Source organism: Dipteris shenzhenensis, chromosome 26 (genome assembly GCF_047967505.1).
Source record: "Dipteris shenzhenensis isolate YYH24624 ecotype China chromosome 26, Dip_SZ_1.0, whole genome shotgun sequence".
Taxonomy (NCBI): domain Eukaryota; kingdom Viridiplantae; phylum Streptophyta; class Polypodiopsida; order Gleicheniales; family Dipteridaceae; genus Dipteris; species Dipteris shenzhenensis.
Genome location: NC_141621.1, coordinates 47289280 through 47311602, shown reverse-complemented (window position 1 = coordinate 47311602; position 22323 = coordinate 47289280). Strand labels below are relative to the sequence as shown.

Below are 22323 nucleotides of genomic sequence, written 5' to 3'. Positions count from 1 at the left end.
CAAATCGTTTATTTCTTGATGTAAATCTTTTTTCCATGTATACTTGTCTTTGTTATTAGATACCTGAAATTCTCCTCTCTCTCTCTCTCTCTCTCCCCCGTAGCCCTCTCCGCCCCTCTCCGTCCAGAGCATCGAGGATGGAGGCGGCTCTGCAGGATGCTCTCTCTCCCCCGTAGCAGTCCATGGAAGGCTGCCCAAGATGGTTTCTCATACCGTAGCCTCCCATCTGTCGTAGCCTTTTAGCCTCTCCGTTTTTGTCGTAGCCTCCCGTCCGTCGTAGCCTCCCGTCCGTTTCTCTCCCCGCTTCCTCGCTCGCCGACCCCTCTCCGTCGTTCGCCATCGCTCAAGGCCATCGTTCGTGGTTACGTGGGGAGCTGTGACTACGTCAGCCATCGACGCCTCTCCCTCTTGGGAGCTGCTGCCCTATCGACCTCACGTAACCCCTCCGTAACCTCGCTGCCAGCCCCTCGTAGCCTCTCTGCCAGCCTCACGTAGCCTCTCCGCCAGCCTCTCGCAGCCCCTTGGATACACAGTGGTGTCGTGGTGTTTACACGTGACACCTAAGTGACGTGACAGCCTAAAGTCCACGTGGCATATACACGTGGCAGTGCTGACGTGTCAATCTGACACGTGTCAGTTGATGTGGCACTTGCTGCAGGCTGCTGACGTGGCGTGACATCTGACGTGATCTGCCAACTAGACAGTTAATGTGGTATGCCAGCTAGATGCTGAGGTGGCAAACCTGAGGTCAAGCTAACCTCATCACAGCAGGTTGATCCGGTTAGAGGTCCCAATTGAGAAAGCTTAACTAGACTGTTCTTCCAACTAGACCAGGGCAGAATTAATCTGGTCAGTTTGACCATACAGTTACCACCCCGTCACAAACTAACCAGACCAAAACAAGATTAGTTTGGTTAGTGTAACCAGTTGATTACTCATCCAGTTACTGTCCCCCAATTAAAAAAGAACAGTTGCAGAGAGTTTCTGCCATCAATTTCCACCTTGCATTTCAAAGAAAGGGGCCATGGAAAGCTCTCCCCATCAGAAAACGAGAGGGGAAAAAGACAGGAAATACAGCATAATTTGGACCAAAGGGTAGAAAGTAGAGGATGGGTATGCCAAAGCATGTCTTTCCACTATCAAAGAGGTATGTAAGCTACAAGATGCTGAAATTGAATGCTTACAAAAGAAATTGGAAGATACAAGAAGGATGAGTTTTCAAACCTACGTGCTCAAATAAATGACAACATGAAGGGATGGCAAGAAGAAATGCATACAAAATGGGCAAAACAAATTGGTAAAATGCAGATGGATATAATGTGAGATATGGACGTGAAAAACAGTCTTCTTACATCCAAGATTGAGAGCCTGGAAGCTCAAGTGATTAGTCTCCAAGATCAGAATGTAAAACTGATGGCAAATACACAGAGAGATGAAGGGGAGCTTCAACCATCCCTACACGAGGAGCTGAACATCATTAGGGAACAAATGAAGTAGCTCAAGGGGGCAAGGGGAACTTCAGAAGAAGGATGCAAGATTATAGATGAACTGAAATCTGAGAATGAAAAACTCAAAAAAGACTCGGCAATTTTGCAAGACACTATGAAGGGTAAACATGCTGAATTCACACAGAAGATCAAGAAAGGAGAGGCTGCAATCTTGGAATGGAGAGATGTGGTCAAGAAAGGTACGGCTGTCCCCAAGAACGAGTTTATTTCAGATGCTCTAGAGGAGGATAAAAGGAGGAACGGTAAAGCCCTAAATGTTTTAGTCTGAGCTCTCACAGTAGGAGGCACTTTTATGGCAGATGCAAAAGCCTTGCTTACCAACTTGCATGTGAGACAGGTTGGAGAGTTGGCAAGACCGATGCACCCACAAGGCCACTTGTGATGAAGCTCCGAACAGCTATGGATAGGAAGACCCTCATAAGCACGAGGGTGACCTTGAAAGGAACCTGGATCTACCTGGACGATGACCTATCCTCTTTAGATCACACATGAGACCTCTCATATCAGTGGCACGCAGAGAGAAGCATGCGTGACACACGTGGATATGAGTCCAACTGCCAGATGCACGACCGATTCTCATAGCGGTGTGTTATTTCCCCTCAGATACTTCATCCTATGCACGTCAGGTCACCACAGAGGGGCACAGCCAGTATGAGTCGATTTAGGATGATATCATTGAATTCTCCAGGCAAGGGGACATCCTCCTTGGTGACTTCAATGTGGGCCTGCTGGACTTTGCATCGGATTCCCTCATAGTACTAGAACTAGATGCAACTAAGCTCGGGATAGTGAGACACTCTACAGATGCACCATAGGTGAAAGAGTATGGACGACATCTACTTGAGCTAGGGGCTGCTGTCCATGATTTAATCATTTACAATGGTCTACAGAGATGGCCATCATCTGGTGGTCTCACTTGTTTCCCGCATGGCGGAGGGACAAGCACAGTGGACTACCTATTGGATCCCTTGGCCTTTACCTCACGGATATACGACTTTATTGTGCCCCCTCCCCCACTTGGTGCTGATCACTCGTACTTAGCCTTTTGCATCTCTACCACTATGCCAGTCACAGGGAGGGTCCCCCCCACGCCCACTCGTGTACAGGTTCACTTTGATCATGCCTTGGACCCCATCTATGTGAGCAACTTGGCGCAGGGGCTTCCAGCCCCACTACTTGGAGATGATGTAGACCTCGCCCACACCTCAAACACCATTGCCATAGTGGTCATGGACGCAGCCATCAGGTCTTTCCCCACGACTCGATTTGCACGTGCCTCACTTGGGAAGATGCCACAGAATCCTTGGTAAGATGACGAATGTAGAGAGATGAGAGCTCACCTCACATGTCACCGAGGCACAACGGATCTCACGGTGACTAACACGCCACGTCGTAAGCGGCCCGCCTTCCTCACCCACAGAATGCACGAGGTGATCAGCTCATTTCGAGGGAGGGATCCCACCATTGGTTGGGGGCTTCTGTCGGAGGAAAAGCCACCTATCCCCATCACAGACCCAGGTGTTTGGCACACTTATGCATGCTCTCTTTATGATGTTCTGATGCAAGCACCACCTGATATGTCCACTATGCCCAGGCCCACCACTTGCCACTTGTTTACTGCACAGAATGTGCGGGCTACACTCAGTCGGCTTCATAACCGGAGAGCACAGGACCATGGAGCATTTCGATCATGGACAGAAGATTTTGCTCCCATAACATCAAAGGTACTGACCAAATCAAAGACCAGTACCAAACAAGGCCCTGTGGATAAATCGCACGAGGTCAGCAAACCAAAGCTGCCCAAAGTGCCTTAAACACCACATAGCCGACAGACAGCCGCCGGTGCCAACGGCTGCCCGCCAAATTCATGTTGCACTGAAAATCGCGTCGTAGATCACAACACCTCCACGGGGAGGTCACACTTAATGCCCGCTACAAATCGTGACAGCTTTGTAGCATGCACAGGTCCCACAGTAGCTGCCGCCTACCACGTGCCACAACTGCAAGCAACAGCACCGAACAGGCTCTGATACCGCTGTTGGGCCTTGCAGCAAGCACCACGTGGCCCGGGAATTGCACCGGGTATGGGGTCCCCAAGCCCGCCCCATAGCCACGCGTAAATGCTCCACAACCTCCCACACAACCTCCCAAAAAGCCCCTAAGAGGCTAATATATCCAAGGTCCTCTTGAGGTCCCCTTGTACACGCATCAATAACGCCATTTTCCACATGGTTCTTAAAACTATCGTAAGCCTGTTCGCCTAAAAGTTTGTCTAATTCACTCAACACCACTCAGCACGGAACCATTCAAACACTTGCGATATAAATAAATTACTGGTGACCTTTAGCCTACTTCAATCTCAGCAAAGATGTGTTGGTGGCAGGTGACCCCGGCAGAAGTAAGGGTAGAGGAAAGAGATCTTTTCGATTTCCTGTGTTTTTCTGAGTATCATCCACGCCTTTGCAACATCAAACACAACAAGAACCTTACTCTGCCACCAGTTTCAATTGCGCAATCTATGGTGCAATCGTTTGGCGCAGATTAACGGTCAGAAATCGAGTCGTAGCTGAGCCTATAGCATTCCTAACGGAAAGCGAGGTTTAGACCTGGGATAAGAACGTAGACCCGTAGAAACCCGCCAAAAAAAACACGAGGCAGAGAAGTAGCACCAATGGCATGGGCAACTTGTAACAATTTGTGAAAGCTCTTCCCTTGCTCTTGCCCTTCATTGTTATATGCTGTCTCATTGTTATATGTTGTCTCCAGCGATTACCACATAGGAGAGTACACCTTGATACGCAAAGGCGGTACTTATAAATCCTGCAATCGATTGGTGTAACCTTAGAAAAGAGAATACAGGACTTAAACAGAAGCGTCGTTACAAAACTTTTGCGACAAGTCGCGAGAACAACAAGAAGGGAAATCGAGAAGTAATCAACAAATGGCAAATCTACATCACTACCTGCCCGATCTGAAAGGACGGGACGCAGGCTCCGGAAAGAGATTCCCAAACGAATTGGTGTAGGGAGAGGGAGGTGGTTCGGGGAAGGAGAAATTGGAAGGGAGGTCGACGAGTTTTCCCAGGCGCGATGTGGACGATGCATCGGCTATTCAGTCACAGGATGCCAGGAACGTTGTTGTTTTTTGTTTGTCCAATCAATCAATATTGTACAAGAGATACAACCGAATTGCGATCCTCTTTTGTCACTTTTGTGATGCTTTGTCCGTGCCTGACCTGGCTTTCCTTGACAATGTCTCACGATGTCTCTCGCCTAGCTGCCATAGCTCGTATCCTGCCTCATACACACACACACACTCTCTCTCGCTCCTTGTGTGACTTTGACGCCCCTTCAATTTGAGCGTTCTTGATGCTCCGAATTTCGGCCTCTCCTATGGCGTCTTCCCTTGCACAATTCTCGTCCTTTTTCGGGTGCGGATAACAGCCCAAAAGTCCTCCAACCTCAGAACGTCGTCGTTCTTGCGAAACTCCAGCGAAACCTTTGAAACTACTTGGCTAGTTCAGCAGTTGCATATGTATCGACTCTCTTTTGCAACAGTGTCTCTAGCCAACAATCCCCAATGCAACTACAGTCTTTAGCAAGCCAGGACAATCCATAATCACCCGACTGAAGAGCACATTGAAGGCTCCAGTCCTATTTGCTCGGCGCTCATTGGCTGCCATACAGGTGAGGAATCGAGATGACTTCTTACGCGTTAGGATGACATGAGTGAGTAGCACGTTGTGAGCCTTCGAATTACTTCCCATTTTCCCGCAATCTGACGCTGTCATGGACGTAGTTCAGATTCATGACAGCGCAAATGGGAGGAGAACCAAAATGTCCCAGATTGTGGAAAAAGGGTAGAGAACGATTTTTGAGCACCGGTTCCAATACATATTGAAGAATCGAGTGAGGGCAGTTCAACACGATCAACACTGCGAACTTCAAACCTGTCAAGTTTTGTGTCAATTTTTGTGAGGAAGATGACAAAGTTATTTTGGCTTTTTTAATTTAAGAAAAACAAGGTTGGAAACCGTATTCCAGGCAGTTCATTCTTGTGAGCTTTGAGTAACATGGATTTTTGTAAGATAAATGATTCAGAAAGTTTAGCTTAGAAACGATCGTGAGAAGCAAAGTTATTCCAAGGCTTATGTTCTAGTAAGCTACAAATTCTTGTAAAATATGGCTTTGTAAGATGGAATTCCTTTGGAAGGAAGGAAAAATGTTGGCTCTTGAGTGATCACAAAACACAAAGTGTAACAAATTCATTAGGTTAACTCCAAACATTGATTTCAAGCAAATCTAATGTTGTGAAAAGCAAGGTGCAAAAGCATAGTTAAGCTTTTTATCAAAAGGATGGGAGAAAAGCATAGAAGTGCTTTTGTCATAAATTTGTAACAATCACATGATTGTTAGCATTGTTTGTGTCTTCAAGCAACAACAGAGAGGTCTGGTTTCTCGCAGTGTCTTCAACCAAGATTTCGAGGTAAGATTCCCTCCCAGTCAATGTACATTTGGTATTTTTTGTTTATAGATTTGAGGTTGCGAGACAACTGAATGATTAGAGCTCTATGGGAATGATGTTGATCAATCAATCTATATGTCTATCACTCTGCGCATCACGTTAGCTACAGTGGAGACACTACGGTGAGGTTATTGGAAGCTAGCTAGCCTCTAGGATTTCGTGTTAATCATCTGCAAGCAACCAAGATGGATTTATGTTTAAGCAGGTGCTAGCACATAAGCGCAACAAAGGCCTTGAAGAGATGAAGCCCAACGTGGCTTTGCCTTGGCATGTGAAGCTTTGAAGAGCCTTGCGATGACCTTATGCTCTACTCTCACAAGCCTAAAAGCTCGACTTACTACGATGATCAAACTCCCATTTCCCCGAGGTTGGAGAGGCACGTAACGTTGGCAAAGTGGACAGTGAGAATGTTATGTGCTCTACTTCGGACTTCCTTTAATGATAGTTGTCTTTTTGTGATGTCCAAATCTACTGAACCATCTAAGAATGTTGGAATCATCCCGCTCAAGAACACACACAGATCCTCTTAGGGTCACATTGGTAAGTTTTCGGGATATTGTCTCTCGACATTCGACTACGATTAGGACTATTGACATTCAGGTAATATGCCAGTTTCTTATCCATTTGCGAGACTTATGAAGAGATCACTTTGCCATATTTTGACGTTTTGATGTCATTGAAGTACCGCACGATTGCTACCAAGAAGTGGCTCTTGGTGTTATCTCGGCACCCAAGGCAGGCCGTTCTCTCAGATTATAACTCTTTAGGGAAGGAAGCATGCTGCCTCCCTGTCCACAATATGTGTGGTTATAATAATTATTTTTATATTATAATATAAATATTTTCAATTACTCCTCCATTCAAAATTTCTTATTTTCAGTCTGAATTCTTACAACATTCCTCTCGTTTATTGCATGTTATCGATGTGAGAGAGCAAGGAAATCCAAGATGGATGCAAGATTGAAGGATAACTACACCTTTATTCATATGGTTGTGGTCCATGTGACAATATTGTAATTTCTCCTCCAAAGAGGAAAATCAAGTATTTAGGTATTTTTATGCTCATTTTTTGGCTTGCCTCTGTATAGGCCTTAGTGAAGGCTTCATTGGCAAATTTCAGAATTTGTTTTTTATTTTATTCTTGAATTGTTTATTGGTCCATGTGCCTGATTTTTGATTTTTATGATTGATTGAGGGCACGTGATCTCCACCTATTCCTCCCTCTTTCTCTCTCTTTCTATTTCAAGGCAAACCTCTCTCTCTCTCTCTCTCTCTCTCTCTCTCTCTCCTCTTGGAAATATACACCAACAAAGACATGATTTTTCACATTGAGACCCATGAAAGCCCGGAAAGAGGGTTGCCGACAGTGACAGGATATATGTGGGAATCACTGGAAAGAGAGTTGCCGATAGTGACAGGATATATGTGGGAATCAAAAGAAGGAGATGAGAGGAGATAGTGGAGTAAGGGGGTTAGGAGGGTTGCTGTCCTTTTCAAAGCACATATGAGACCACTTATATCGGTGATCCAGAGAGGAACACGCACAACATATGTGGGTGCGAGTTCAGCTACCAGATACTCACCTGATCTTCATTACAGTGAGAGAGAGAGACTTGACAGTTAGTCTTGGGAAAACCAAGGTTATGATCTTCAATACCTCATGAGCAGTGTCCTGTTGCCATAGCTTCACATACCATGACGAGAATGTGAACTCAGATAGTGTAGTCTTACACATATTTGGGGGTAGTGTTCATCGGATGAGGTTTCACGATGATCCATGTAGGTACAACCACAAGGACGGGGTGCTCTAGCCTGGGTAGAGAGTCGATGCTTCCAGGCACACTTCCATGACCCTCCGACGAAGTGTTGGATTTTTTACATGCTAGTGAGAACCTCCTGCCATGTATACAACACCTTTCTAGGGGCGTGATATTTCAGTAGATCACACACAATGATTTTGACTTAACAACGGTGTAGAGCTTGAAAAGGCGATCACTTTTCCTTTTTGGAGCACGTGCAAATTCTTCTTGTTCACATGGCCTGCCTGAGATGGAGCACGAAAAAGGAGCGAATTGAAAGCAGAGAGAGAGAGAGAGAGAGAGAGAGAGAGAGAGAGAGAGAGAGAGAGAGAGAGAGAGAGAGAGAGAGAGAGAGAGAGAGAGAGAGAGAGAGAGAGATGTATTAATGTCTGCGAGAGGCCTCGCAGGCCTATGAGACAAATGCAAAGCTAAAAGGTAACTCATACAAGCCACTAAGGGTTGAAGCAAAGGGCTCAATAAGGCCCTTACTGAAAGCTAAAGTGCTAAGCTAGTGAACAAAGTAGTAGAAGAAGCAAAATATCAGGAGAGTGTCAGGTGCTTAGAGCTAACGCTCCTACTACATGCCAAGGTTCCATATATTCAGGTAACCTAGTGGCTCTTTGATGAGATGTGCTCTCGTATTTGTGTCTGTCGAGCTATCTCTCGATGTGGTGGAGGGTGTGGTCTCCTCGATCTCTATATCTGAAGGGCTACATCAAGGGTGACTCCTCGTCTCTGGCGGTCACCTCTAAGGAGGGATGAGATGGGACGGACCTCGATCGTGTGTGGCCCTCTCTGTGTCGCATGTGGAGCATGTGTCTCTCATTTGGTAGCATCGTGGTGGAGACTCCCACTGCTAGTCCATGATGCTCTCATCTCATCTGTATGGGAGAAGCTATAGGTACCCCTAAACCTCACCATCGTTTCAGTACATGCTATCAATGGCCAACACTTAGGTAGCTTAGGATTTGTGAAGTTGAGTCTAACAGTTGTTCACCAGGCAGTAGAAATCCACTTTTATGTTCTCCCCACAATAGCGATTGATGAATAGATAATATTGGGAAGGACCTGGTGTTATGTCATGAACTGCCAAATCGATTGGAGGGCTAGAGTGACCTTTGTGTGCATTAATGGCCTGAATCCTGAGTTCTTCACCAAGTAAAACTGATTGAAGTTCTTCCAATGTCGAAATTTGCCATTGGATGGCAATACTATGGACTAGATTCTCATATCCCTCTCCTAGTTCATTCAAGATGACTTGAACGATTTCTACTAGATTCATGGTCTCTCTTGCTGCTGCTGTGAGTTGATTATTGTAATCCTTGATCCTGTAAGCATGACCAGTTTCACTGCTATTGCGAAAACTTTGGTTAATTTGGTTTCTTAGTGTGAGAATCCTGGAAGTGTTCTTGGACTCGTAAAGAGCTGCGAATATATCCCATTCTTGTTTTGATGTCTTGATAGTGTTAGCTGTCTTAGCATGACATTTTGCACATTCTGCTTGATCAGATGATATGCATACTTGTCTTTCTTGTCCCATTCTTCCTGTGCTCGGGCAATGGCAAGATCTACTACTACAGGTGTGGAAATTATTGGTGCAGCTAGAGATCTTGCTGTAGATCCCACTACTGCTGGTGCTGTGACAATAGGTGGAGTAGAGATACTGCTAGCTAGAATGTTTAATGGTCTAGGTGTAGACCCACCAACACAGTCCCATTTGTCTTGAAGTATAAGAATGGTCTCCATTTGGTATTTCCATGTGCCAAAATTAGAGTAGTCTAGCTTAGCAGATGCCTCCAGTATCATGAAATTCACTATCTGAATCAATAGTAAAACAATGATTGTGGCAAGTGAAATTTGAACTGTTGGTGAAGATAGGACTACAATATATAATCCAATCTATTACAAGGCTTGTGGAAAATGATGCTGGGAATAGCCAAGAGGCTTTACAAAGATGGCATGTGTGTGTGAAATCAAATCATGTGCTATCTGCCCACTGATCAGTCTACCACTGAACACTCTGAAGTTTGCTCTGAACTGATGAACGTCAAGTTTCACGTATTGTGATGATGTGAAACCACATGTGAGCGAAGGGACTGTAGGAACTATTTAGGAATTTTTTGGCATGGCTTTGATTGGCTGCTTTGAAGTCCTCTCTACTATGGATGATCTAATCTACTCTGAACTAGAACTAGACCAACCGTCGATCGATGAAAGAGCAGCAAATAATTCCTTTTCTTTGTTCATTTTAGGTGCTGGGTCAGATGCGTTGATGTAGAAGTTGATGTGTGTGAACAAAGTGGATTTGTTGGCAAGGCTCAAAAATGTGTGATACTTGTGTCGAAATCTGCACGTGATGTGATGAGCAAGAAAAATCGAGTGATTTTGCTTTTTAGAGCACCCTTAAATTCTTCTTGGATCAAGAGATATGACTTAATCTAGGTGGAAGGGCAAAAATAGTGCAAAGTGATGATGTGGCCACTATGTTCACATGTAGGGGTGTGCATGCCAAGGGGTGTTTCTCTGGGGCATTTCGACTGCCTTCTCCTCTTACTCCTCCGCAATCTCCCCACCCACAATTGGCTTGATGATGACAGGCTCCACAATCTCAACAATCAGATTGTCTTTAGCCCCGATGTTGGCCCCACTCAGTTTCAGGACCTCCACCTCTACCTTTGAGTTCACAATCTCCATGGCCATCACATCCGCACATATGAGGACATGCACGCCACCCATTTTTAGAAGTTTTGCTCGTACTTGACTCGGCTCACTCCCCGCCAACTGGACCACTATGCAGTCCTCCAGAGGGTGCTTTCCACCCACCTCCTCCAGCGCGAGTGATCCGAGGGCAGCTCAACAAATAGGAAGGGGGCATGTTAACATCCATAGGGTACAATCATAGAATGAAGGGTAATCGATGATTAGAGGTGATTAGGCTTCATGATTTACTTCAACGGTTGCAACCATGGAAGGAGTATAGTACAAGTTTCATGGGGTTTGAGCCACAAATAACTCAAGTGGTTACAGGCCTTAGGGGGTTTTAGGTACAAACAACTCAAGTGGTTACAGGCTTAGGGGGTTTGAGCCACAAATAACCCAAGCGGTATAGGTTCGAGCCATAAATTGCCACAAATAACTCAAGATCAGCCTCGCCACTCTGGTTTTGAGCCTCCTATACAGGTTTTGAGCCTCAAATGGCTTAGGACTTGGGGCTGCGAGGCTAACACGAGCGCTATTTGGCACTCTTATATGGTTAACACAATTGCTATTTCCAACACACAAGAGTGGAGTAGTAGAGGAGAGATGGAAAGGATAGCAAAGATGCCTTGGCACCCTATGAGCCCAAGAGACTTATAAATGTAAAGAAAGAGAGTGTTAAAAGGAAAAGGTTTGGCCCTCCCTTCAAAAGGTGATTGATATTATCTAGATTTGTTTATGATCATGCATTCATCTCCATCAAAGATGACTCGGTAGTTGTGTTCCATCATTTGACCAACTGACAAGAGGTTCCTGTGGAGCTATGGAACAGAGTACATCTTTAACCAATCCTTTTCTACCAGTGAAATTGCTCATAGGGACAATGCCTTTTCCTTGAACTCGATTCGGTGTATAGTGTAGATAACATTGTTTTGTTCTTCTAATGGTTTCATATCTATAAACCATTCTTGATGCTTTGTCATATGAGATGATGCACTATTGTCGATGTACCAAGGATCCTAATTTGCTTGATTGATTTGGTAACTAAATTCCCCTTTCAAATTGCAATCAATATCAAGATAGACTATTTCATTCTTTTGCATATCCTTACTTGCAAGAAACATATTCTTAGGTTCATTGGCATAATTACTGTGACTTGAATATCCACCACTATGATTTCCTCTTCCTCAAAAATTCCCTCAATTGCTGTTGGTGGAGTGATCGCCTTGGTCGTACTGCTTTTTTGTAGCAATCTCTTTCTAGTGTCCAAACTTATGTGAGTAGTTACATTGAATGTTTGACACATTGGTGGATGAATTCCCTCTTCCTTGGAATCTTCCTCAATTGGAATGATTTTCTCTTTGCTGATGCTGATGTTGCTAACGATGATGTTGATGCTGCTTCTGACTTTGATGCTGACTTTGTTGTTGATGTGATGACCACTTTGCTGGAATGATCTACCTCTGCCTCTGTCTCTACCTTTGCTTCTATCTGAAGCTGTGAATGCTTGATCATTGTGTCCTGAGTTCTTCACTCACCAAGTAAAATTGACTGGAGCTATTCTAGTGTCAGAATTCGCGATTGGATGGCAATACTCTAGACTAGATTCTTGTATCCCTCTCCTAGTCCATTTAGGATGACTTGAACACTTTCTACTAGATTCGTAGTCTCTCCTGTTGCTGCAAGTTGATTGTTGTAATCCTTGATTTTGAGTACGTAAGCATGATCAGTTTCATTGCATATCCCATGCTTCTTTTGATGTCTTAACTGTGTTGAGCTATCCTAGCATGACATCTTCTTGCACATTTTGCTTGATCAAATGATATGCATATTTGTCTTTCTTGTCCCATTCTTCCAGTGCTCGGGCAATGGTAGGATTTACTCTACTGGTGTGGTCACTATTGGTGTAGTTGTAGATCCTACTACTGGTGCTATAGCAATAGGTGGTCACATTTGCACTAGGTTAGTGCTGAAGGCTATCGTCCGTAGTGGAGAGTTTGGTTGGAGAGCCCCTAGCATGGTTCTTTTGAGCATTTACAAGGTAGATGGCACTAGGTGGAGATGGAAGCTATGGACTCGATGTCATCCTACAGCTCTAGGGCCATGTGGGCTCATTGGAGGCATTTGAGAGTCTCATTGATGCATGCGCTTGTCGTTGCTTATTGCAAGGCTAATGGAAAGTGTCGTAGGAGCATTGATGAAGCCATCTTGTTTCGTGGTGTGAGGCTATTGCTACTATTAGAGTCAAGAGCATGTTGGAGGCTATGCTAGATGAGAGCTGAGCATGGGTTGTCAGAAGGATGTGCAGTGGTGTAGATGCTTGTTGATGATGGCTGGAGAAGTCGAGTTGTTGGCGGAGGCACAACAGAGATGGAGTCACTCTATAGAGCATTGGATATTGTCGTGATCCTTGCTGTAGCTCATGTGATGATGGTCATTAACATTGAGTTGGTTGGAGAGCCTTAGGTGAGGCTAGTCGAGGCGAGTGAGTTGACTGCCCATATGGAGGAGCTTAGGTGCTTGTGCTGTACACGGTTGTTTATAGAAGGTTGAGTGAGCATGGTTGAGGATTGCTTTGACACTAATAAGAGCCACTGATAAGAGTCAGTCCTCTCTATTTCAATGATGGCACTAGAGGTTGTACTTATAGAAGTGTAGAAGGAGAGCCTTTAGTTGCTACCTTAGCTTGCAACGATCATCTGTTAACATCCACAGGGTACAGTGTTAGAATGCAGGGTAATCAGTGATTAGAGTTGGTTAGGCTTCATGATTTACTTCAACAGTTGTAGCCATGGAAGGAGTACAGTCCAAGCTTCATGGGGTTTGAGCCACAAATAACTCAAGAAGTTACAGGCCTCAAGGGGTTTGAGCCGCAAATAACTCAAGCGGTTACAAGCTTCAGGGGGTTTGAGCCACAAATAACCCAAGCGATTACATGTTTGAGCCACAAATTGCCTCAAATAACTCAAGATCAGACTCACCACTCCTTGTTTTTAGCCTTGTATATACAAGTTTTGAGCCTCAAATGGCTTAGGACTCGGTGGTGTGAGGCTAAGACAAGCGTTATTTGGCACTCTTATATGGTTAACACAAGTGCTATTTTCGAAACACAAGAAAAGAATAGTGGAGGAGAGATGGAAAGGATAGCAAAGATGCCTTGGCACCCTATGGGCCCAAGAGCCTTATAAATGTAAAGAAAGTGAGAGTGCTAAAAGGAAAAGGGTTGGCCGTCCCTTCAAAAGGTGACTTGAATAAAAGACCAAATGGTTGACTTTGGTCTTCATTGTTGTATGCACAAGTTTGGAATACAAGCTCCCTCTTCTTGTCAAGAGTGTCTTTGGGTGTTCTCTTCTTTCCTTTGTAGTGCCTTTGTGTTTGCCACTCCATCCCCCTTCACTCTCCTCTTCCCTTCTCTTTCTCCCTCCCTTCTCCCCTCTCTTCTCTATTCTCCCCTTTCCCTCTTTCTCTCATGGAAACGCATTGCAATAATCTGAGAGCTGCTTGAGTGACACATGTAGATGGCTCATGCCTTGCATTGCTCTCACAAGAAGTAGCTTTGAGTGGAGGCTCCATTGGCATTCCTTCAAGATCCCCATGACATGTGAGTCACCGTCAAGACTACACAGCATTACAAGAGGAGTAGTGAGCATCACAGAAGGAGTAGCCTTGCTACTATCAACTTTAGAGCTTGTTTTTGGATTCAAAAACATCACGCTCTTGCTGTCAGACCTTCATTGTTCTAGTTCTCTCTCTTTCTCTCAATGGAGACCTCATAAATCTCTCAAGAAAACACTCTAAGTAAACCTATGAATAGAATCTCTTTCACTCACTAAATGAAAATGAACGAAACTTCTAAATCTCTCTTTCTCAGCTAGAAAACTCTCACTGATGGAAGGAATAGGAATTCGATGGAAATTCTCTCAAAGAAATCTCGATGAATAGGTGTTGGAATTTGCCATTGGATGGCAATACTCTGGACTAGATTCGCGTATCCCTTTCCTAGTCCATTTAAGATCACTTGAACCATTTCTACTAGATTCATGGTCTCCCTTGCTACTACTCTGAGTTGATTGTTGTAGTCTTTGATCCGAAGTACATAAGCATGACCATGCCAAGAAGTGGTCATCGCTGGCAACTCATAGGACCATATGGTAACAGCATGACAAAATCTCAGTTGGAGTAGCAGATGCCTTTCAATCATCTTCTAAAAGACACATGGCAGTAGCACTCCTTGTTAAAGAATCACCCTAGTAGTAGTAAAGGATTCACACTTGAATAAAACAGACTATTGGTGGGTCCAAGCTTCCATTGAAAAAGTTTCCATTTTTGAAGCGAAGAAAAAGAGAAATATAGCAATTTCTCTTAGGGCCCCGAATTGAGCTCTTATTTTTCCTAATATGGGTCCTATGGCTCAGGGGGCTGGTTGGTGCTAACGTCCCCTTTCTATGGACATATTGGCAAAAGGGTTCTCCATATCTATTGAATCCATTTGGCCCAACCATCCAAACCTATTAGATATCATACCTCTTAACTTGGAGGCTAAGGAAGGAGCAAGAGAATTAGATGGAGCTAAGCTGGTGTAGGGGGCTTCGAAAGCCCTCGAAACCATGGGGTCTTGCATTTCCTTGTTCAAGATCTTTGACTCGTTGGAACTAGAGGGGTCCTCACATTAAGGCCCTAACATCGCATGAGAGCTAGGAATGGAGCTCCTGGTTGGAGTCGGTCCCAAACTAGGGCAAAAAGTGGGTTGAGCATAGTTCAAAACACTGTCCTCAAGCTCGAGTTCCTTAGAAAAAATTCATACAAACCTCAAGTGCATGTATAAAATCTCCAAGGAGGTACACTCTGCCTCAAATTGAATTATGTAATTTTTGATAGTGGGCCTATTCCCAGAGCTATCCCCATGGTCATAGGGTTAGCTGTAAGGTGATGGGCATAGGGATAGACTGTTGACATGTGTTGGTGGGTTGGGGTGAGGATAGTATGCCCACGGTCATGGGGTTAGTACTAAAGCAACAGGCATCGGGATGATCAATTCGACAGATGTAAATATGGCGATGGTCATAGGGTTAGCTGCTATAAGCTGACGGGTGTAGGGATAGACCTATAGTAATCGGTGTAGGGATAGACAATTGACAAATGTCAATAGGTTGGGGTGAGGATAGTATGCCCATGGTCGTGTGGTTAGTGCTAAAGCAATGGGCGATGGGATGATCAAGTCAGTTGGATGTGAATATGGCAACCCCATTGCAAGGTTAGTTGTAAGCTGATGGGCATAGGGATACTACGTCGGAACATACTCGATGCTCTTCTTCAATCCAATGAACTTGGATAGGAACCTATAGGTGGTCTTCAAGATTTCATCTTTAGCCTTGCTAATTAGGTAACCTTATGAGAAAGAATAGCTATTCTCTTCAAAGTAGGCATCACATCTCTTGGCATCTACCAACTTTGCAGGGTTAATGCACTGCTTCAACCTAAAAACTATCTTCAATAGGTCCAAGATGATCCTTACATGAGTCTCATTGATGATGAGACTGTGATCTTCCTTATCATAGGAATCAAGAATCTCCTCTGCAAGCTCCTCATCCTAGAACTCCTTCCATGATAGCTGTGCACACTTCAACAAATGATTGGCCTCTAGAATACCTGTGAGGACTATCACTAGAGAAGTCCTCAATTGGGTGTGGAGGTGAAATGTGAGAGATTTGTTTTTTCTTTTGTTGGTTGGGACACTCTGCTCCCTCCATGACAATGACGATAACATAAGTACAAAAATGTTGACGCTCCGGATCCCTCACCCAACTAACTCAAAGGTTCTCGATGAAAACCGAACCCGATGCTATGCTTGGTGAAGATGCTTGCTGTTGTATTCCTAAGGTGAACGTGCTTGGGTGGAGAACATATGCCAACACAAAATCATCCATTGGTCAAGGTTAGCTATTGTAAGAGAACTGTGTGATGACAGGAGAATACCAATTGTGTACACATTTCAACCACTTAGATAATGGCATATATACAACAAGATTGAATAGGAAATCAACATTCACTTCTATTGGATCAACAAAAACTTGATTATAAGCAAGTTGCTTGAAGTGGGCACTTGCTATCCTAGCAAACTCAGTGAATCAAACTGACTTGAATGCTCGATGGTCAAAGCTGCACAATGGGGAGACCATGAGAGCACAAAATAAGCTCAGCATCCAATGTTTGCTATGTCTATACCCCACATCAGTTGTAGCTACAAAAATTGTGATTTGCACTATGGCATCTTTAAAATTGGAGTCGGTCTCAGTAGCTAGCTTGGTGCCCTCTGCTCGGCCTACTAAATGTAACATTATTAGAGCCTATGCCAAGCACCCTTTTGTTGCCTTGGTTTGTAAAGCAACTCCCCCTTTAGTGGAGTGTTGTTCTAAGGTGCCCACTTGCTTGCTTGGATTTGGAGAATCTCGTGTACCAGCCTAGCCATCCGTGCCATCGTTGTCTAGTGTGGTTGTCGATGAGGCAGTTTGTCCGAGTGTTTGTTAGGACCTTGGTGGAGACAAATCAAATGTTGGAGCTAGCTATGTCTCTCTAGCTTGTCCTATAGAGCCATGGATTCTCCTCCTTCAGTGCCTCACATTTTGCAATAGCATCACTTAGGTGCATTCACCTATTCTAGGGCCTCAAGTTAGGACCGATGTACCTATTACTGAGCCTCTGAGGTCTTCTTCTATTGCAAGTAGTATAAGGCATTTTGCAGCTTCATGTTCTTTTCGATGAGAGTCATTACATCTGCTTTGGTCTTGCTTGAGCATGTCTTTAGTCTTTCCACCTCACACTGCAAGTTGCCATAATTTGTCTTCAATTCATTGTGAGCATGCTGTAGTTGCATGTCTTCACTCTTTCCACCTCACACGGTAGATTGCTGTGGTGTCATAAAATATTTGCAAGTGGAAAAGGGCCTTTTTGCAATACCATGTTAATGATTTTTTATATTCTTTCTTCTACTAGTATGTGGCGTTAGGTGTACTTGCTAATATACACCTCTAGGTCATCATCTATCTTGATGATGCTACAGATGTGGCATTCATCAAAATAGGATTGTGCTATGTTTTGTTTTGATATAACAGAAGCATTTGTCCCAAGGGTACCAGATAGAGGAGGACGTTGAAGAAGAAACCCTATGTATTATGTCCCAAATTGTATTCTATGAAGTTAACCACAATAGTGGTTCAATAAATAAAATTATGGAGAGTATCTGTGCCTATATGCTTGTCCCTTGCCCTCTTGTGCTTCTTTGTCATGTAATTTGCATGGTAAGCACAAAATATTATAGCTTCAAACTCGATAGGCTTTGCACAATATAGACTAATTGGATACATCACTATATACCTATGTGGTATCATAATACTTTGTCAAAGTGTGGGTGGCGAGAAGTCTACATGGTGCATTATCTCTCTATGTTCGATGATGGGGGTTTGTAAGTAATTTAGAGCTGCTTGAGTTGGCGATGTTGGCTTGGCCAAAATAAAGGATGAAATGATCTTTAACTTGATTGGATCTAGGTTATATAGGCCTAGTTGTTTGGCATCATCAATCCAAAGGTTCAACTGCCCCATTTACTCAGTTTTCATGGTGCACTTCAAAAGATAATGTAAGATGCTAGAGTTTGTGATGCGTTGAATGTTCATGTGCACACTTGTTAGTAGCTTCACACTTGAGTGGTACAGGATGATGTTCCTATGCTTACAAAGATATGCTCTAGCTGTTTGCCTCACTGAGACTTGCAGGAAGATCAAGAAACACCCCTTCAGCCCCCTGATCTATCAAGAACCTGTCAAAAAATGCCAGTCTACTCCAAATTTCATTGGACTATTCTAGAAGATAACCAAGACAGCAAATCGGACTTGAAAAGCACCAATAGGGGAGGGAACCACTTGGAATAGTAAGTGTGTCACTAGCGGGTAGGAGCCCCCTTCATAGAAGTACTTTAGAAGTAATAGGGATGCTTCACTTCAATGCTCATTAGTGTATTTCTCGTGAAATTTGTAGATATAATCCATACGCATATTTGTGCTTGCTTGGTTTCCTGGTGCATGATTCTCTACAGACATGGATCTATTTCATTTTGACCAAGTTGTGAAGGGGGGGTTGTAAGAATTGATCCATACCATGCACATCTGTAGAGTCATTTCTTGATATGTGAGCCACTATCTCATTGGATATTATATCTATGTTAGCTTTGTGAATTGAATATACTAGATGGATTGAAGATGTAAGGTTGCATGACTAGCTATAACCACCAGTAAAAGGAAACCACACACTCAACTACGTGATCCTTCCAAATAAAATTCAGGTTGATGGAGGAGGGTTGTCTCTATCTCATCGATTTTTGACCAACATGTCGAGGTGACTTAGCCATTAGTATGAAAAGCAAGTTTGATAACCCCTACACATCGACCATTTTGATCATGCCTTCAAATTGTGATGGTGCCATGATAGTGATTCTGGTAAGGTTGCCGATAGCCTGCATTTGAGAATATTTTGGTACACATCTTATTCTATTGCATTTTTGTTGGCTTTATCAAAGGGATCATCTGTCTTGTAAGCAAACTATGTGGGTGCTATTGGTAATTTATATGGCTTGCTTTAATCTCAGAAAAAAAAATATGGCTTGTGTAACATGTACATTGAGAAGAGAATCCTAATTCACATTTTAAGGTAGTCAGCGAAATAGATAGCCCCATCATACATTCTATTTTCAATTTGGAACATGAATGGGAACAATGTGATCTCTATTGAGATATTAGGGAAAGATGTGTGAAGCTCTAGTCACCCGTTTGTGTAGAATGTTGGGGCCATGTTGATTGATGATTCCAGAATTTCTCAAGGATAGAAGCCATCTCATGTGTGTCTCTTTTCCAGTATTGTGTATGCGTAGTTGAAGGTGTTCTATAGGATAGAGTAGGAATTCTATGTTTCTACAGTAGCCATGGCATCAAATGGGCTATTGAATGAGTGCCTTGAGATGACTTTAGTCGTAGCCTAGGTGGACAATATGTATATGATGAGATTTTGATAGGAATGTTTGAACATCTTGAGGTAATACTAGGAATTTAGATTGTTCTTGATGTTGAGTTCAAAGAGATTGGTCACCATGGCATGTGCTATTGTCTTGACATTTATTGAAACAACAATGATGCATAGTCATTGCATGTGAAATGGATTTGCTTGTAAGGCTTATCATATGTACTCTAGCTTGATGATGTATTTCTATTTTGCCCTATTGTTCTAGCATTATGTGTAGCAGAACCATTGCCTATCTCCTGAATTTCTTTCCACATATGTGAATAAGAAAATATTTTGTATGGAAAACATTGGAGGAAGGTTTCCCTCAGGCATTCTTCGTAGCTCATTTCCTGTCATATGATAGTTGACCTTTGCATAGTGAATAGATCCATGACCTACAGATGGTTCAAGATGGGCTTTCTTCTTTGCTTGTGTCTAATCCACAACTCTCTTTCCTCTTTCTTTTCTCTATTTTGGAGTCCTTTATCTCATGAGCTATTTTTCAGGATTAATGGATTGAAGATATGTTTTGTTATTTCAAATGATAATAATGAATAAAGCAAATAGTTTTGTACAATATTTGTGTCAAAAATTCTAGAACCATAGTGATCAAGTAAACCAGTGGAGCATTTATTACTAGATACATTGGAATTAATCAAATGCCCTATGTGTTTTACATTTGATAATTTATTTTGGTATAAGGAAAATAATGATGTAATTTATGTATTTTTATACTTGCATGGCAATTTCCTTTTGCTTAATTAGTTTATGTGTCCTTGTACTTTTTTATGTCAGCAATGGCAGTTGATAGGATGGCTATAAAAATGAAAGAAAATATATCAAAGGGTTATTATCTTGAACATTACTAATAAATTAGATACTATTTTTAAGTAAACGAAATCCCTCTATCTGCAAAAGACATATTAGTCAAATGTAAAAGTGAAAAAAATCAAAGAAATTATCAAATAAGAATGTTGTAAAACATATGACAAAAATCCATAAGTTACATATGGGGAGTGAGAGAGCATGTCACTCTCTCATCAATTTTTATTTAAAATCTTCTTTTTGCTCTTTGATTAACTTTGTTTTTTTCTTAACTATTTGATCTACTTCGCTCAAAGCTTCTATAATCGAACTACCAAGGATGAGTCATGAGGCAGATTTTCAAGCTTCCTATAACCAGACTACCAAGCATGAGTCATGAGGTAGACTATAATGGCGTTGCTTTGTCTACTAATCAAAATCAATTATGAGTCGTCAAAATGGATCCCCTGTGGTAGGCTATAGCCCAAAAGTTTTTGAGGACTCAAAATGTAAATTTCTTTATGACTGTGTCTAGAATGTCCACCATGATGATTTCCTTTGCCTCGGGAATTCCCTTAATTACTACTGGATTGATTGCCTTGGTCATACTGCTTCTTGTGGCAATCTCTTTCATAGTGTCCAAACTTGTGACAGTAGTTGCACTGAATGTTTGACATGTTGGTGGATGCATTCCCTCATTCTTGAAATCCTCCTCTGTTGGAATGATTTCCTCTTTGTTGATTTTGATGTTGAGGATGATGCTGATGCTAATTTTGACTTTGATTTTGTTGCTGATGATGACCACTTTTCTTATATGATCTACCTCTACCTCTGCCTCTGCCTCTACTTCTGTCTGAAGCTGTGAATGTGCGATCATTAGAATGACCTTTACATGCTTGAATAGCTTGAGTCTTGAGTTCTTCACCAAGTAGGACTGACTGAAATTCCTCCAGTGTCGGAATTTGCCATTGGATAGCAATACTCTGGACTAGATTCTCATATCCCTCTCCTAGTCCATTCATAATGACTTGAACCATTTCTGCGGGGTTCATAGTCTCTCCTGCTACTGCAAGTTGATTGTTGTAGTCTTTTATGTGGAGTACATAAGCATGACTGGTTTTGCTACTGTTGCGAAAACTCTCGTTGATCTGGTTTCTCAGTGTGAGAATCCTGGATGTGTTCTTGGACTCGTAGAGAGTTGCAAACATATCCCATGCTTCTTTTGATGTCTTGACTATGTTAAGTTGTCCTAGCATGACATCTTGCATATTTTGCTTGATCAGATGATAGGCGTACTTGCCTTTCTTATCCCATTCTGCTTGATCTCAGGCAAAGGCAGGATCTGCTACTGGTGCAAAAATTGTTTGTGTAGCTGTAGATCCCATTGTAGATCCGATTGCTAGCGCTGTGACAATAGATGGAGTAGAGCTACTTGTGGCTGGATCGTCCAATGGTCTAGGTGTAGACCCATCGACATACTCCCATTTGTCCTGAAGTACAAGAATGGTCTCCATTCAGTATTTCCATGTACCATAATTGGAGTTGTCTAACTTATCAGATGACTCCAGATTGAGGTTGCTAGTTGACATGGTGCAAGAAATGTACTCAAAAGTGTCGTGAAGATCATTGTATGAATCAACTGCAAATACACTGACTATGCCAAGTGAAATCTCTGAACCGTCGGTGAAGATAGAACTGCAATATATAAAATCTGATCTGTATTACAAGGCTTGTGGCAATGATGCCAGGAATAGCCAAGAGGCTTTATAAGGCTGAAATGATGTGCACGATGCCATGAGATAGCTGAATAGGCTTTACAATGGTGGCATGATTGTGTGAAATCAAGTGCAATCTGCCCACTGGAATAATCTGCAATGCCTCTATACTCTCTAAAGTCTACTCATTGAACTGATGAATGTAAGGTTTCAGGTAATGTTATG

General features: G+C 42.9%; 1 protein-coding gene across 1 annotated transcript in view; it reads right to left on the bottom strand.

The window, feature by feature from the left end:
- Window positions 1-5100, bottom strand: part of LOC147885183 (putative prolyl 4-hydroxylase 9) — a 101636-nt gene extending 96536 nt beyond the window's left edge. The window contains exons 1-2 of the mRNA XM_087397487.1: window positions 4471-5100; window positions 4115-4328 (exon numbers count right to left, since the gene is read on the bottom strand). Coding sequence (XP_087253613.1) covers window positions 4115-4255 — 141 coding nt within the window. The 5' untranslated portion in view covers window positions 4256-4328; window positions 4471-5100. The remainder of the gene's footprint in view (window positions 1-4114; window positions 4329-4470) is intronic.
- Window positions 5101-22323: the final 17223 nt, after the last annotated feature.